This window comes from Diadema antillarum, unplaced genomic scaffold, assembly GCF_040938485.1.
Source record: "Diadema antillarum isolate AM-2024a unplaced genomic scaffold, OU_Dant_1.0 scf00000046, whole genome shotgun sequence".
Lineage (NCBI taxonomy): Eukaryota > Metazoa > Echinodermata > Echinoidea > Diadematoida > Diadematidae > Diadema > Diadema antillarum.
Genome location: NW_027270935.1, coordinates 697,118 through 715,486, shown reverse-complemented (window position 1 = coordinate 715,486; position 18,369 = coordinate 697,118). Strand labels below are relative to the sequence as shown.

Below are 18,369 nucleotides of genomic sequence, written 5' to 3'. Positions count from 1 at the left end.
ATTTTAAATACAAGTTTAATAGTCATAAGTATACACACTCGCACAGATGTACGGATGTACGCACATTGCAAGTGGTGGGCAATAAAGGGATCGGAGGCATAATTGTATGTTAGCAGGTAGGACCTATACCCATTCACAAGATCTGAGAACAAAACATATAATTAATATTATGGCAAATAAAATTTGAGGATGAATACATGCAGGTGAATTTGACTTTTGGGCCCTTAAAAATGGGCCCATCATTTGTGTCCATGGATATGAGGTTTTCACTGACAAAAAGTAGTCTTTGAAAAAAAAAATGACGTACTGCTTGTCTCTTCTGTAGCTGAAATATTTTTGTGACTTCATTAATCAAAGAAACCATATATGGGTGATCATCTAGGCCTACTTTTCAAATTAAGCAATGGCTGTTTGTATTAGACGAGAGTGCATGTTTTTTATTAGTCCTGCATGCTATGTACATGTATGTTCTTGTCAATCTGAGTGAATGAAAAGTTGTGTGATACTCTTATGTAGGCAAAGCGAGATGCCACCCCAAGAAAGGCCAGCAGCTCAAGGGGAACAGCTTCAGAGGGCAGTGTCCGAAAACCCCATGCATCCACTCCATTGCTGGCATTCTGCGACAGGGCCAGGGCCAGCTCAGAAAGCTTAGGAATTCTGCTAGGGCAAAGAAAGTGCGCAAGAATGTCAAGCAGTCACCAGAAAGTGTTAAGAGCAGAGAAAGACTCCAGTCGATGGATGTGGATGGAGATGAGGCGACAAGCAGTGGCATTTCAAGCATGAGATCTTCGCATCAAGGACTTGCTGATGGTGAGGGTGTAAAAATTACAAAAACAACAACCAACAAAATTACCACTCTTGCTCAAAACATTACCCTGACTGTTCACCATGTAGTTCTTTTGTATTTTGTTCATTCTTGTCTTCAAATGAGAAAAAAGAATGGAGAAAAGCTTTATTAATGGTAGAGTTAAATGTACTTGATGTGCACAGGGCACCACCCTGATATGTATAATGATAAGAAGCACATACTCTCAATATGTGGGTCATAGAAATTCTGACCTAAAAGTAAAAATCTGACTAGTGTGACTTTAGTTTACGTTACCTAGCAGTTAAAGGGTGTGTACAGTTCTGGTCAAGGTGAGGATTTAGCTCTTAACGTTTTGCAAGATATTCAGAAACCACTCTATGAGATATCAAAGAGCATGCAATTCTAAGGGGTATAAAAAGTTTATTTGATGAAAATCGGTTTTGGAATGACTGAGATATCCAAAAACAAGGTGAAAGAAAGAGATCCTAATAAAAAGCGTGGCCTGTCGCCCTTTATTATTATCACTTTTTTTTATATCTCAGCCATTTGAAAACCAATTTTCATCAAATAAATGTTGAATCCTACTTAAAATTACATGATCTTTTATATTTCATAAGAGGTTTCTTATTATCTCACTTAGGAATGTTCTAAACATGAATCCCCACCTCAACCAGTGCTGTACAGTCCCTTTAATTTGTTGCTAAGTTGTTTTGTTTTGTGGGCAAACCATGGGCAAGATTGTGGCTGACATGGATAATTTTAGTGACTGAACTGTGCATAATCAAAAGTTTCAATTTATCTCAAAATTATTAGACTTTATTTTGAGAAAATGATATGACCAGGTTGCATATTACACATAATTTGCCAACAATCACCCAACAGAAGTAAGGGGGAAAGACTCTCTCCAGAAGAAGCGTAAATCACCCTATGTTACTACACCTGATAAGTCAAGGAGAAAAATGTCAACAAGGCAGCATCAGCAAACAGAACCCAGTGCTAAACGGTTAAAGGTGAGTGAAATGTATTTTTACTTTTATTCTGCTTCTCAATTCAAAACAAAAATATAATTACATTGTTATTCAGAATGAAACAAAACAACTAAATTACAAAGGAACTAATGATAATTACACTGTGTCTCCAAGGCTACCAAGATGACAGATATACCAAAGAGTTATACATCTAATTGTCCAGTAAGTTGCAATCAGTAAAAATTATTTACATTTTTTTTTTTTGCCTAGGTTAACCATCAAATAAAAATGAGAAATAAAGTCAAGAATACTTTAAAAATGGAAATCTTTACTATTTTCGTTTATTTTGTAGGACCAGAAACTAGCAAAATTAGAGCATGCAGGTATTTTTGCTTGCTATATGTAACACTATTTAAAGTTTTGATTCTGCGGAACTAGAAACATGAAATTCATCCTACAGAGCGAATAAAAACACAAAAAACTTAACACACTCTCACATATATTTCTACTTTGACAGTGCCTGATTGTCATTGGTTGAAAACTTACATACTTTTGTCTTTAATGTTCAGTTTGATAGCAAACACTTGTCTCCTTTTGTAAGAATCAATATTAAAGAGGGATGGGGTGGGGGAATCTGCACCTACATAAAATTTTACTTGCCCTTACAAAAGCAAGGCAAAGACTCGCATTCCTTGGACAATGAACATTTGGAATTTAGCAGATGACGTAATGGAAAGATGGTGAGACAATATTTTGATGTAAACAAACTATATTGATTGCTGTTGCAAAGGAGTCCCTTATCATATTTGAAGAGTTGATGCTTGTAAAACTTCAAACTAGATACATCCCCTAATAAAGAGGATCAAGTTGTACATCCCTTTCAAATCTTTGTAAGGGAACAGTGTTGGGGATGTGTGAAATAGAAAGTGCCGCCAGTTAGAGATGAATTAATCAGAGGCTATTTGTTACATCATATGAGTTAGGCTGTGTTTGTGAAAGAATTGATATGTTTGCAGTTTCATGAGGAAGAGGAGGCATCTAAGGAATCTGCTCCGAGCACATCCCAGGTGGCTGATAAGTCGCTAACAAGAGACAGCCTACAGCATGGAAGGGATGTCTTTGCCTGGCTCATCTCCCCAGTAAAGGTGGATGATTTCTTCAAGTGAGTGTGCTTCATATCTCTCGGGATCTCTGTCAGTGTTTCTGTGGTACTTGTCATACGACACCTTTTGTGTGTTTGATGCTCTTTCTTTTGAATGTGGTGCATTTCACATGCAACATTAGTGCATTGCTATATTGTATCATCATATATTTTATGTGTGGATGATGCCATATCTTGAGATAGGTTCAGTGATACCAAAAGGCCAGTTGACCAAAATGAAAATCTATCAAGCATACTAGAAGCAATTTGATGAGCAAATGCATCTGTTCGTTCAAAAACGAAAAGACATATAATTTTTGTACACAAGCAGTTTCTCTTTCTGTCTTTAGTGGAAAGCTATCCTGCAAGTAAGTTGTTATGGTTTTCGAATAACAAAGTAGTTTCATTCTTTCTTTCATGAAGGATTTTTTTTGTTGTGATGATATGAGGGTGAAATATGTGAAAATGTCAACCACTGTAGTTGATTGTACAAGTTACCCTAGTATTGTGTTTTTCCATGAGAACTGCTATTTGGGTACAGTAATTTTGAACTTAAAATTTTGGCATATGTGTATGTGTTCACTGTTGTATTAATTGTGCTTGAAGGTATTTGCATCTGAAACAGGGTAAACTCTTGCCATATTTTTAGCGCTCAGTATTTGTCGCTCCCCAAACCAAACAGTTTTCTAAATGGCCTGGATGGTTGAAAAACATCAGACTTCTTGTCTCATACAGGAATCTCTTTGAAAGAAAGCCTCTTTTTCTCAAGCGGCACAATCCTGGTTACTTCCGGGAGATATTTACTTCGGAGGAGCTACACAATATCTTGAGAGACGTGAGTTTCAGGTTCTGTGGTCATGTAGTGATGTTCTAACAGCATGAGCAATTTAGTGATGAAATGGTACTTTTAGGGAGGTCATGTAAATTTCTTGTTTGTGAAATATAAACATAATGGATGTGTATTCCCATGTTGCTGTGACAAACTAATAGTAAATTGAATTCAAGGATGTGTTGAAACAATTCATGCTTTTAAAATATGAGGATGTCAGTACAACATCGACATAGTAATGGGTGTGTGGGATGAAGATGCTATATGATGATATATATTTCTGCAAAATGTAATTTGTGTATTATCATCTTTTTTAATAAACCTCAATCACACAAGTAGTACAGGTATCCTAATTGTGGAGTATTTACAATGTGCAATTTTGTGTGTATCTTATGCTCAGTGACACCAGGGCAAAACTAAAACATACTATTACAATTCTATTTTGGTTCCCTGGTACCTTGATTTCTCTATGTGAAATAATACTATCATTAGGAAAGTGTCAACAGTAAAATCAAAGACATGAAAATTTCTTCTTTCTAGCCAAAGTATAAAAGAGAGAGAGATAGAAAGGAAAAAAAAAAATCATGTGTATATGTCATCTTTAACAAAATTTGTGTTGCATCCTTGTCTAAATATTATACGTATCTATGAAGTCTCATTAATGAAGATTGTCTTTGGGGCGAGTTTGAGGTGACAAACAATGATGTCAAGTATCAAAACTCAATGCGATCGTAAAATTCACTTTGTGTTTGCTCTGTGTTGTGGGCTGCTCAGGTACAGCCCTGTCGCTATTAATACAGCGACTGGGCTATGTATAGTTAGTGTACAGTGTATTTACATGTGTATGCACAGCTCTGTCACATCATTATCACAGCAAGTCCTGACCTCGGGCCCCTGGCCTTGGGCCCCTGGCCATGGTTACCTGGCCATGGGCCCCTGACCTTGGGCCCGGCCTCGGGCCCCCAGCCTTGGGGCCCCCAGCCCCGCGGGCCCCCGGCCTTGGGCCTCGGGCTTAGGCCTTGGGTCCGGCCTTGGGCCCAGCCTTTGGCCCCAAGCCCTACTGTACATTGTATATAGTCTTTGTGATTTTCAGAGCCCCCCTCTGCATTTTCAAGGTCATCGCCAATAAGAGAAAACGATTTGTGATGTATAATTACAAACTATCATCACAGAAGATACCATTGTGTTTTGGCACTTCATCTGCACGAAACTGGTACCTTCGTATGTGTTAAGACTAAAAGCATGAGGCATATGAAATCAAGCACATGGAGAGAATTAAAGGGACAAATCAGCATCAGCACTGGTGATGGCCAAAGCAAGCTTATGTATAGACAGCACTGCTGATGCAGATTCTTCCATGTAATGTCATTGGCTTATGGGATGCATCATCCAGTCGAAACATTACCTCTGTGCTGGACAGTTGGCATATCATAGAAGGCTTATTCAAGTCATTTTACAATTAAATTTGTGCACCTACAGTAGAACTGTATACTCTGACTACCGGTCTACTGTCAAAATGTTAATCAGCACTACAAAGCAGATACAGTGTAAGCACTGGCTTCACAGTTACAATGTACCATGCATCCTGAATGCACCAGCCACATACCGGTATGTGCATGACACATACATAATGTAAGTTATTTGATAGCTAGAACTTGTTATTAAGAGTATGGTAATTAACATGACTTTAAAAAAAATACCAAAAAAAGCGCAAAAAATGGTGGTTGGGGTAGGGGTAAAGGAGAAGGAAAATTTAACCTGAAATAAGGGCAAAAGGTTAGTATCGTGGAAGATTTCACATTTTTTTCGTTCTTTTTTTCAAAAATGGTGTCAGTAGGCACAAAGTCATCAAACTAAAGTGTGATGAGCATGTTTGAAAATGTGACCTAAAATTGACACTCTATAGCCCACCTCTACTAAAAGTCTCTCTGAAACTATTTTGATGAGTGTTTGGTTTCACTTCCTCAGAATGATCTCCAATTCACGAGGAACCTTGATGTCACGACGTATGCCGATGGGAAGCGTGAAACACACAATCCTGTTGGTAGAGCTCATCCACAGGTTGTCTGGGATTACTACAAGGTGCATATGACCCCAACAGTGTCACTGAAACGTAATCTACCACTTGGTATAGTTTAGCTTGTTGTGAATTGTGAGGAGTCTATATGAATATGTAATCCTTCCAAAATTAAATGATGTTGCCTGTTGTATAGTATTGTATGCTCTCGGTACAGAACTAGGAGAGATTTTCATAAATAAATTCCATTATACAAAAGTATTTGGTAAACATAAACCAACGAATATCGTGATCCGTTTTGTTGAAAATATAAGAAGTAAAGGAGATTTATATTAGAGCTGATAGTGAAGCTGGAGGTTGATATTTTACTTGTTTTGCCAAAGACATGTAATCACCTCAATAATGAAATTTGTCATGATAGTACATACGTGTATGCTTCTCCCAGTGTATAGTCACCTTGATTTGAGTACAGGTTGTAAATTGTAGATTGTAATGTAAATGAATTTTATTTAGGAAAACATTTTAAATTGTATAATCTAGTCAACTACACTTCCCCCACCATGTGCATATGGCATATAATGGCTGATAATGGCTGCACAGTTGGACCCCTAAATCCCCCATGTATATGTCCATTGACTGTTGACAAATAACAAATTGTACAATATTTCATGGTCATACATTGTCTACAGAATGGCTGCTCAGTGCGGCTCCTCAATCCTCAGTCTTACAGCACCAGAGTTTGGCAGCTGCTAGCAGCTTTACAGGAGTTCTTTGGATGCTTTGTAGGTGCCAACATGTAAGTAGGAGGCAGGGCCAGGCATTGTCGATCACAAAACATTTCTGGTGATGTCAACTATTTTATTTCCGTGCATTTCATTGCTAATAGAACAGCTGGCTTCTTCAGCACTCAAAGAAATTGTGCGTAACATTTGTCACAGTCATCACCTCCTCCTTGTGTACATATTCCATGATTACTGGCCATGTAGGGTTAGCCACAAAAGGGTGGTATCATTAGCCTGTTTCTGTTGTTTATGTAGGATGGACCATGTACCCCTGGATATGTGGATTTCCACCCTGCTTTGACTGGGATCTTTCTCAGGACATTGGACCTTCATTTCGGGTTTTATCTGAGGAGCAATGCTTGCCTGGTCTCACTTGGTCTCAAACCCAAGACTACTTGATTGCTAGGCACACATGCTACTTATCATGGGCTGGCTAAATGCCCTGTATTGGTATAGGAATGAATAAAGACATAAAACAGATGAATTAGATACCGTCATCCATTGGCACTATGTAGCACTATCGAGGAAAGAATTCAATTTCTTAAATCTTCCTTGCCCTTCTTTTCCTCACCAATATTTCTCAACCCTTCTTGCAGCTACATGACTCCTCCTGGGTCCCAGGGCTTTGCCCCTCACTACGATGACATTGAGGCCTTTGTCCTCCAGCTTGAGGGAAAGAAACATTGGAAGCTGTACAACCAGAGGTCCTCTGCTGAGGTTCTGCCAAGGTTTTCTAGTGGTAAGCTGCAGTGGAAGTGTGGTGTATGCTCTTGTTTGTTTGCCTGTTTTTGCAAAATGGGGGTGAAACTGGTAGACTGGCCGTAATTGGTCAAAATTAGTTTGAGTTTAAAGTGATTTATTGCCATATATAAGCAATCTGAGCAATGGGGTGACATTGACTTCTTGTGCAAGAAATTCAATCAATCAAGCTTGACTACCGTACTGCGTAATGTTATACGGGCTTAAAATGATATGAAATAAGCCCCATGAACTAGGGGTTTTTCGTCAAACAGTAAGATAGTAACGAAAGTCTCTATTTTCCACTCTCACATGAGATTTTAATTTCAAATACAATTTGTGATGCACACCTTGAAAAAAGACATGGAAAAATTGAAATATGAAAAACTATCAAAACAAAATAATGTGGTTCTGATTGATCCCACACAGCCAACTTCACTGATGCTGACATTGGTACTCCCATCTTGGATACCACCCTAGAGGCCGGGGATCTTCTTTACTTCCCACGTGGCGTGATCCACCAAGTATGTGCCTTCCTTGTGCGTTTTACCTGATACAGATCATTTCCATTGTTATCTCTTTTTTGGGAACATCACACCTTTCATAGCAGTCATATATACTTATGCTGCTAGCACTTCTAATACAGTTGTGTGCTTACATTAGATTATTGTTTTCTTGTGTCTTTGTGAGTCTGTTTCAATAGAGGTGTATGTTAGGTTGTCATTGTTATAGGTTTCTTTCTTTTATGATAAATGCATAGTGGATATATTTTGTTGTGTGGCATTCCAATTCTGATGTTATGATTTAGAATGAGGCCTTTGGCATTGTAAAACCAATGAACCCAAAGACGTGCACATAGAACAAGATGGTTTATGTGATTATGTTTATAACCAAATCATGAGGGGGTGCTTTTCAGTGCATAGTTATTCACACCAGGTGAATGACATAGTGAATGGTGACTGCATATGGAGGCTCATGAAAAGAATTACATATTTAGGGATCACTGCACATACTCTGAAGAAGCACCTCACTGGTGACTCGTAATAGTTTTGATAAATGCTCGGCCTCTGATGGAGCTTCTGAATTCTAAATTAACTCTAGACCCAGATGTATATGCATACTCAAGTTGCTGCCATGTTGTTTTCTTGCTGGTCTGATTCTCTTCATCTATTCAAACTAAGTTTATCTTCTTTGTTTATCTAAGTAAACTAAGTATCCAAGTAAACTAAGTTTATCCTCTAAGTTTATCTTTTTTTATAATTGTTTCTATCTCACTGACAACATTATACAATGTACTCAGGCACACCATAATTCCATGCAAGGTAGCATGGCAACAGGGGATGGTGCGACGTGTCCACATCACAGTGCAAAGCACAGTCACTGAACTGTGATGAAATTCAATATACTACATTTGCTGTAACCCATCCTTCAATTCCCGTCTCCTCCCCAGGCCAACACTCCGTCAGAGACCCACTCACTTCACATCACAGTCTCTGCCTGCCAGAAACATTCCTGGGGTGACCTCATGGAGATGCTTCTGGGGCAGGCCCTGGATACTGCCAGGGAGGAGGATGTGGAGTTCAGGAAATCACTCCCCACAGAGTACCTGAACTACATGGGGGTGGCACATGCTGACCTGGTGAGATATGAAAGTATAAGTCACAAAAAAATAAATAAATAGAAAGGGAGGGCAAAAGAGATCTGCAAAGAGAAGCTAGGGCAAGTGATATTGAATTTTATTTGTCATTCAAGTGCTGCACTTAGCATCACTGGAGTTACTTCATCTTCAAGTGATTTTAGGAATTTCAGTAAATGGATAGAGCTTGAGGCCTACTTATCACTCTGTTCACTATGTTCCTGTGTACTTGTATTTGTCAGAGTGCTGTGTTTATGTAGATTCTAAGTCACTATAATTATTTCAATGCCTGTTGTGTCATGTTTATTGTATTTTATGCACAGATGAGTCCATTGGTTTTGTGCATATTCCTCTATTTTAATGTAATGAATCAATGGAAGTAGTGTAGTAGTTTGCAATGAATCAGTAACAGTTCTTGTGCTTCTGCATAAACATTAAAGTGAATATGATAGGTATTGTGGCACTATATCCGAATAAGCATGTGTATGCATTTCATTCAGTGTCATTCTTTACATTCAAAGTTAAACTTATCAATGCAAACTTACAGCATCATGGCATGGCTTTAACTGATCTTCCTGACTACATTTATGTAGGATGATTCCAGAAGGACCTCATTCAAGAAGAAGATTGGTGACCTGTTCTCAAGATTGTTGAAGCATGCTCCCATAGATGCTGCTGTGGATCAAATGTCTACAGAGTTCATGCACACCAGTCTGCCTCCAGTGCTTGAAAATGGTAAATTATGCAGCTTAGCTATAATGTGTTATGGAAAAAACATTTTTTTGGAAACACATCTGTGTGTATATATTTGAATGTTATTTTGGACTGCTCTCAATCATAGATATTTAGATGAAAATAACATTCATTATGTTATCAACAAAGCAGAAACTAGCACCCCAATGTGCATTAGTTAAGTCATACAGTACAAGAAGAGTACCTTTGCACAGGTACAAATATGGAGTGATCATAATAAGTCAGAATTTTAATCATGGCGGTGAATTCCTGACAAAACTTATTACAACAACATGTGTGGCCAATGCGGAGCCCTACGCGAAGATAGTGATATCTGGCAACATGGGCCACCTCATATAAGTACCCATAAAGTGTTTTGTATCCATGGTAAGAATTTCTTCTTTTTTTTCTCTCATAATCTTTTCAACAGGGAAATTCTCTTGCTTACATGGTATTTGGGCTGAGTATAGATTAATGATGAGAGGAATGAATCATTTTCCTATATCTTTGCATTATAACCTTCAGCTGAGGAATCCTGCAGCATATACGGTACTGACACATCTTGTAAGAATGGCTCCATCTCTGGTTTTGCGCAGCTCCAAGAGGACACACCTATCCGACTATTAAGGAGAAACATCCTAAGGTAGGGAGTTAAGCTGCCATTTTTCACTTTCAGTCATTTTCTCTGGTGGGACTTGAATCTCTTCCCTTGGATTTTGGCTTTAATTTTTGTTATCCACAAAAACATAATGATGGAGTTTCCTGATCCAATGCAAGAACACAAATACTTGTCTCTATGAATACATAATGCATCTATTTTTCAATTTTCCATAAACATGAGATTGTATGTAGGGTGGGCTTTGATTAATTAGAATCCATAGTCACATTGCTACTTTTCTCTGTAAGTGAAAGAGATTGCCTAAATTGTTGAGTACTAAACTGTTTGTTATAGTTAGTCTAAACAGTCTCCATGGCTCACAGGTAGCCAGCTGCTCATTGGTCGATGGTAATCTTTCTCTATAGAAATTTAGGGGCATTAACTTGTTTGTATTCAGCCAGTCTATGCTGGTCATTCGGGTGAAGCTATCATTTCATGTGCATCCCCATGTGGCCCTTTCAGGCATGCTTTGTTCCAGACAAGGAAATCTTTATGTTTTTTCTCTTCCCACTTTGAATTCTTGCAATTTCTGAACAGATTGATACCCAGAGATGAGAAGGTGCTGGTATATCATTCTGTGGAGAACTCCAGAGTTTTTAAAGAAAAAGAACCACAGTACTTTGAAATACCTGCTGAAGTAAGTTTTTTTTTTTCCACAATATTTTCTTTTAAAAGATACTTAGTCTACTTTCCAGCCCCCTCCCCAATAACCACAAATCCTGTCTATGGCAAAGATTGTGTATGCGTAGGTCACATGTTCCGGGATGTTTGATTTTTCATGTGATTATACCTCAGTAGTAACCCCTGAACCTGCATGTTGTGAAATATTTACAACTGGAGTCCTTTGATGTTGCAACAAGCAAGTTCTTTGTGAAAAGCAGTGTTTTACACAGGAAGGATGTCACTGTAAATCTTCTCCTCAAAAATATTTACTATGTTATGCAGTATTTGCTTGCAATTAGAAGACCACCATAATGTAGAAAGATATTTATAATGTATTTGTTACTGTCATATTTCATTTGGTCATGATGTGTGCATGGATGTAAATTAATTCAGGTATTATCTGTGACAAAATAATGCTCTGTCTCATTAATTCATGGAAAAGCTTGAGTCATTATTTTTCATTAAAAATAAAATGATGAGGTGACACTCTATCTCTAAAAGAGATCCTTGCATGCAAAAGGCTGTGACAAACCTAAATCATGTCCATTGCCAAAGAAGTTAAATGTGAAGATATGTGATCATAAACTTTTAATAATAATAATGATAATAATAATAATTGCATTTATATGGCACTTCATACTGACGTTTCTAAGCGCACAAGATGAATGATTTATACTTATTTCAGTTGGGTCAATTTATGTTTAAATGTAATGATAAAAATTTACCACAAATATTTCAGCAAATCTTTTGGCGCAGTGATGTGGTTATGATGGATGTAGTTATCCTACTCGAAGTTCTAGTGAATATCATTTACCATTATTACGTACAATTCTCGCCCAAAATACATTCGTTTTCACTGGCCCGAGGTTCTGGAACAGCCTTGACAATATACTCTTAAAAATGCTCTGACTTTTCCACCCTTTAAATCAAAACTGAAAAAGTTTCTTTTGTCATCCTCACAAAAACAAATAGATAGATTTAAAAAAAAGGTTTTTTGGTTATTTTCATAAAAATAAACAAATAAATTTATGATGAGTATTTTTTTAAATTACTAAGAGTTTGTGTTTTAAGTCAAATTTTAATAGAATTTTAAGTTCTTACTCATGCCTTGGTGACCTTTCCAGATATTGAATGTAGACTCTGTCTTGTTTTTGTTTCTCTCCCTTTCTTAGTTATGCCTATCTTTAGTTTGATTTTCTGCCTGTTCCGTCCCTGCTTTCGTTCTTGTCCTTGTCCTATTATAGTCCTTTTTTATTTTGTAATTATTTTGCCTGACGTCAGGATGTCAAAATTTTCATACATGGAGTCCTTGACGGATCTTGAGATGCCCTCACCTTCCAGATTACTTCACAAATTTTACAAGCTATGCTTTTCTTGTGAATTTCTCTCTTCTATGTAGAGTTACAAATTAGGATTGTATTGCTTACATGTTTATTTATCCAAACCAAAGTTGATATCATTATAGTATTGTATTCATGTACATTTTGTTGAAACTTGTGTGATTTAAAGTTCCAATATATTATGTACTCATAGAAGCGTTACGTATACTACTTTGTATTACCGTTTATGGAAATGAAATAATTTTGAATTGAAATTGAAAGAAAACATTCACCTGTTTAAGACTAGTCCTGAATATACTTGGGCACATGCATGTCAATGGGAAATGTGTGATAAAGCAAAGTCAACCTGTCCTCAACGGGTTTAATCAGACTGAAACAACATGGATGAATATGAATGAAGTTTGAGCTATTGCATGTGTTGACTAAAATACTTCTGGAACATGATACAGGCTGCACCTGCAGTGGAACACCTACTGCACAGCTACCCAGATTACATCCCAGTCAGCAATCTTCCCTTGATGCCTAGTGACACTGATGATGTGGACACTGATGTAAGTTACAGTGTTTGAACATTCCAATTGATTATGTGCGCATGCAGTATGTACCAGATGTTATATTCTTGCAGTCGGCTACACGTCACTTCCGGTTGACTGGAGTGAAAACAAACAGCTTGCAAGCGCTAAGCCTGCATAATGCGCATACTGCATGCTGTGCATGTGCGACGCGTATAATTTATGTGCAATTCTACACAGACATGGGGACTGTTTTTCATTATTCATTTTGTCATTTGTGCCATCATTCATGAGATACATGCATCATGTCTTGCCAGCAATATTCTAATAATCTGGATCCTGTCGATCGATCGGTCCCGGTATTTTGCCAAGTTGAAGGCAGTCGGACTGGACCTGTGCCCGTATGAAATCGCGGCAGGACTCTGGATCAACGACCCGACAAAATGGCCAGATGTGCAGTAGAACCTCTTTGAGTAAGCCCTACCCCGATATCTGCGCTTACTTAGTACCTCATAGAAACTTCAGGTAGGTCTACAGGCCTAACGTTAGTACTGTAGTAGGCTTAGGGTAGAGCCTAATTTAGGGTAGGCCTAGGGCCTAATCCTGCCGCCCGCACAGCTACAGTAGTACAGCTTGCGCTAGCGCTATGCTCGCGGGGCGCCCCGGCAGAAAACACGTACAGCGTTACCACTCCAGGCTCACGCGACTGTTTGTTTTCACTCCACCGCTATCCATGACCCCGTGACACGCAAAATACCCGGATGTCCGACCATGAGAATAGTATGTTTTTCTACTGTAAAGCCAGAACTGTTCACATTCATTTTAATTTCGGAAAGTTCATAAGAACCAAGAGTAGTGAAATTAAAATGCAAGCAAAGTTCTTATCTACATTTTACGCATTGAATGCCAATGGCGATTTTCGAAAATTTCGTGCCATGAAAATATCTTGATTTACAGTATCCATTCAACACTTCATAGAGGAAAGAAAGGCTGTTATTAGTCTTTCATTATCATGTTTGAAATTATTTCAATTTCGAAAGTTCAGGGAATAGGGTAGCATTTAAATCTTTATCGTGTACATTGGTCTCTTTTCTTGTTGATTGACATTATGTGGTGATTAAAAAGGCTTGAATGGGTAATGGGCAAGCAGCTTTTACAGAACACAGAGCTACAAGACTTCCTTGGTGTGCAGGTGGCCTCCTAAAAACATCAATATCTCTTCATATCAAATATCAGAATCTACCTGATTGGGAATCACTTCTGCCTCTTGAGATCATGATGCAATGTGACATACAAGAATCTACATATTTGTTTGTGAAATCTCCCTGATTTTTTATGTGTTAATGTTGGCAATCCTGTAGATATGTGTACCTGAATCCATATTATTTGCCAATGCATACAATGTGCAAGATGATGAAGTCACTAACAACTTCGCAGAACACATCAGCATTCTGTAAACAGAGGGTGTGCAGGACACGCAGCAACCAAAAATACTGTTAAAAGTTCCATGTGAATTTTTGTAGCCCGTACTGCCACAGGAAAACATGAGTAAACCTTTGAACCTTTTAATCCTGATGCAGCAACAGTGTAAAATGTGAATAACATTAGATGAACTTTTTCCGTTTTAACTCATGCAGCAGGTAGATTTGGCACAGCTTCTGTTCGAGAAAGGTTTGGTGGTGACCAAATACAAGCTGAAACCATCCTCTTCTTCCAGCTTGGGCAGTCGCGAGGATGTGGCCATTCACCAGTCTCTGTAGTGCCAGCATTTAGGGTGAAGTCTCCAGATTTGGGACGCTTTAAATGCTACTTGACTTGTAATATGTATTATGCCTTGTACAAGACATAAAATAATCAAATGTGACATCACTGTACTTATTCTTTCCACTACAAGCCTCAAGATCTTGTGTTCAAGTTTGTGTCTGTAAATTCCCCACATTATAGTAGAACTCAATATACATTACAAGATTCAATGAACAGAAGTCCTTGTGCTCTGCTGTATCAAGTGATCAGTGTGTCAGCCAGACATCTGTGTGAAGATATCAAGTGCTGTGAAATGTCTTGCATGAGAACATTTTTGTCTTTGATAAACAATATTTTTGTACCTAGAAGTATTCTTTTGGTGCCAAATGAGATATTAAAACATTAAATTGTGCTTCCAAGATGTAAACCAAGTACTTGTGGAAATTCGCTGACCATTGTGTATTGAAGAGAATACATGTAAAATGTTGTACCAACTTGTGTCAGTTACTTGTGTCCAGTCTAATATTGTGTGCAGTATCTAAATGTCTCTTTTACTTGTCCGTATGCCAAAATTGATACACAGCATATATTCTTGGAGGAATGTTATAGTCTTGCTTTATGTCTGCTACTTGTAGAAGGGTGAAAATGAGTTGTATTGTCAACATTGATTAGTTTTATTTACCATAAATGGCGTGCAATGTGAAGCGTCAAATATGGTTCAGTGTCTTTTCATGACCAGCTGGGACATTTTGAGTTGATATATCATAAATGTCGGTATGAACATTTGACATGATTATGCACTCTGTGCCACAGTGTAAATTAGTGACTTTGATTAAAGCATGTTTGCTTTCAAGTAAATGCATATGTGTATACAAGCTAGAGTATAGGAAATGAAGCATGATGAAGAGTAGGAAGGATGAGGGACTTGTTCGTAGCAGTGGTCAGCTTTCTTGTATGTTGGTAGATGTGAGAGGTATCATGACACAAGCATTATTAATCCAGTATCCGACAGAGGAACAGGCTAAGCAGAATGATAAAGCATTTGAGGAAAGCACAACACTGCAAATATATTGATTACATTTGTAGCTGAATTTATTGCAACCCTGCCCCATGTCCATTCATGAAATGTAGGAGTTTCTTCTTTTTTTTTTTTTCAATTCGTTTGCCCATGTTATGTGTTTGTAGAGTTGTAAGCATGTACAGCGGTCATTCTATCTGATACAATTTTCTCATTATTCTTTTTTTCTTTCAGCTCTGAATCATTTTATGAAATCAGTCTAACTTTTTCTACCATTTTGCGTGTGTGTGTGTGTGTGTGTGTTTGTTTGTTTGTTTGTTTGTTTTTGCGGGTTGAAGTAGGCATGGAAGAAAAGGGCTTGATATTTTTTGTTTTTTGCCATAGAATGGAGATTTATATTTAAGAATTACTGCGTGCAGATATAGTAATTTCTTTGTTATCAGTGTACCTTGCAAGATGTCAAGTTTGAAATGCATGAAGTGTGGGAGGTGGCAGAAGTACCATAAATGCAAGACAAATGCACCCCAATTAATTTGTGCAGTATCACAGAGATAGCTTTGCTGGGATGTGCAATTATACAGTAATTGTTACTAAGGGAAAACAAGTGTTTTGTGCTTCTGAAGTGAGTATAAAATGGAGGGATTTTTGTGTGTCAGTGAAAAAAAAAAAGAGACAAAGAGAAGAAAAGCACCTCTAACTGACACAGAAGCTTGTAAATCTGTGCCCTGATCAGGCTTTGTTGCTGGGTTACACATGTACATGTACAGTAGACTCCCGTTATAACGAGGTCCTCGGGAGCGGCAGTTTTCTTTAGTTGTATCAAAATTTCGTCATAACCGAACAAATAAACATTAAAAAACAGAGAGTGGATAATTTTGTGGCCTGAATTTTTACTTCATTGTAACCGGAATTTCGTTATAACCATGTTCGTTATTACGGGAGTGCACTGTGTTATGATTTGAAAGTGAGTCTAAAATGAAGATTTTTTTTTCTGTGAAGAGAGAGTAGAGTGAGCGTCTGACTGATACTGGATCTAGGAAATACATGTACATTGTATTTGTAATTTGTGAAAAAAAGGAAAAAAATAACTTTTTGAACTTTACATTTGTATGAGGGGTAATCACATTATTATCATTATCATAATTACAGGATACTATCACAGACACACAGTAAATTCAGACATCCTCTGACATTTTCCATCATCATTCTTTATCATGATCACATTTATTTCAACTCACATTTCTCCAAAACTATCTTGGGCTTTAGTTTTGTTACTTATGTTGTGTTCATGGTGGTACTTTTTTTCCTAATTTTCAAGACTATGATTTTGTTCTTTTGCCATCCCTTGAGTGTTAGTGATGTGTAATGTGTAAATCACTAACAAATTTAATAGGAAGAAATGAACTTACAAACTTCTAAATTGCATTGTCATTCATCACCCATTAGTGAGTATTTGTTAGATGACTATACATGTCATGTAGATGTAGATGACATGTAGACGACTGCATGTGTAACAAGGGGTCCCATATCATAAATATTTCTTGTGCAGTTGAAGCAGCTATAGTTGATATCCTGACAGCTGTCTAGTGGTGTGTCTTCTTTTGTCACATTGGTGTGTTATTTCTGTATAAGTGTATATATCCCCCTAAAAAAGTGAATAATCTGAAATTTTTTTAAGGTTGAGTGAGGTTGGGCAACTACCCCTGCTGGGTATGGCCATGCTGTGGGTGGACCCTAGATTTGTTCATGTCTTGCCACCTTTTAGGCCAAACAGACCAAGCAAGACATAAATATGTAATTTAAAGCTACAGTTTACTACTTTGTATTATCACAATGGTTTTGTAAAGATATGGACATTTATTTGATGCATTCAGTTGAGAAATAAAATATGCTGTATTATATGACTTGAACTCTCTTTGTAGTTTGATCTTTTTTTTTTTGTTCTGTTTTGTGTGGAGACTTAGTACATTAGTACATGTATGTGGTGAAGAATGCAATTAAGGTATTGAATAGGGCCCTACACTTGTACATTTTACTATAAATGGAAGAGGTGTGTGATACTCCCTTGAAGTATGCAGGAAACGCTGATAATTTCCCCTTCCATATTGTCATTGTGGTTTGTATGTTTGTGTGTATGTGTGTGTGTGTGTGTGTGTGTATGTGTGTGTGTGTGTGTGTGTGTGTGTGTGTGTGTGTGTGTGTGTATTCTACCAAACTATAAACTAAAGTTTAAGTCTTGTAGGTTCATGGCTACACAGAAAAATCTGTCTGTTCTGATGAGTTTGATAACATTTTTTTCCGATTCTGTGAAGCCAGATGTGATCTCCATATCCTCGACGATAAATACAGACTGATCTTTCGGTCAAGTTCATGACCAGCTGTCATCGCATAATTTATATCCCAGTTTGCATGCAAGCAAACATCACAATGAATTGCAAGACAACATTTCTTTGAGTGATAAATGAATATACTTCTTGCTCTGGATGGATGGGGAAGATGAAGCAATGCTCAATTTTTTATTACTCTTCCGCCTTCCACACTGTACATCAGTCTCGATACTTGCAATGAATAAGCTGCTTGCAGTCATGCATGTTATCTGATATTAAAGGAGTAGTATAGTTTCGGTTGAGACCTTAGATTCGGGTTTCTTACATTTTTTGTTTTCTTTTGATGTAACAAGAAACCTCTTATGTAAAATATGAAAGCATGTAATTTCAAGTGAAATTCAAGGTTTATTTGATGAAAATTGGTTTTGAAATGGCTAACATAATTTATCAAAAACGG

The 18,369-nt window shown here is 37.5% G+C and overlaps 1 protein-coding gene across 1 annotated transcript; it reads left to right on the top strand.

The window, feature by feature from the left end:
- The first annotated feature begins 1,695 nt into the window (after nt 1-1,695).
- LOC139715097 (bifunctional lysine-specific demethylase and histidyl-hydroxylase NO66-like) lies at nt 1,696-14,598 on the top strand. Its single transcript, XM_071626716.1, has 13 exons — nt 1,696-1,818; nt 2,793-2,938; nt 3,653-3,752; nt 5,715-5,828; nt 6,453-6,559; nt 7,142-7,284; nt 7,713-7,807; nt 8,734-8,922; nt 9,513-9,654; nt 10,177-10,294; nt 10,847-10,946; nt 12,762-12,863; nt 14,462-14,598. Exons 1-13 carry the CDS (start codon nt 1,768-1,770, stop codon nt 14,582-14,584), a joined length of 1,530 nt encoding a protein of 509 aa, XP_071482817.1. The 5' UTR covers nt 1,696-1,767; the 3' UTR covers nt 14,585-14,598.
- The last annotated feature ends 3,771 nt before the right edge of the window (nt 14,599-18,369 follow it).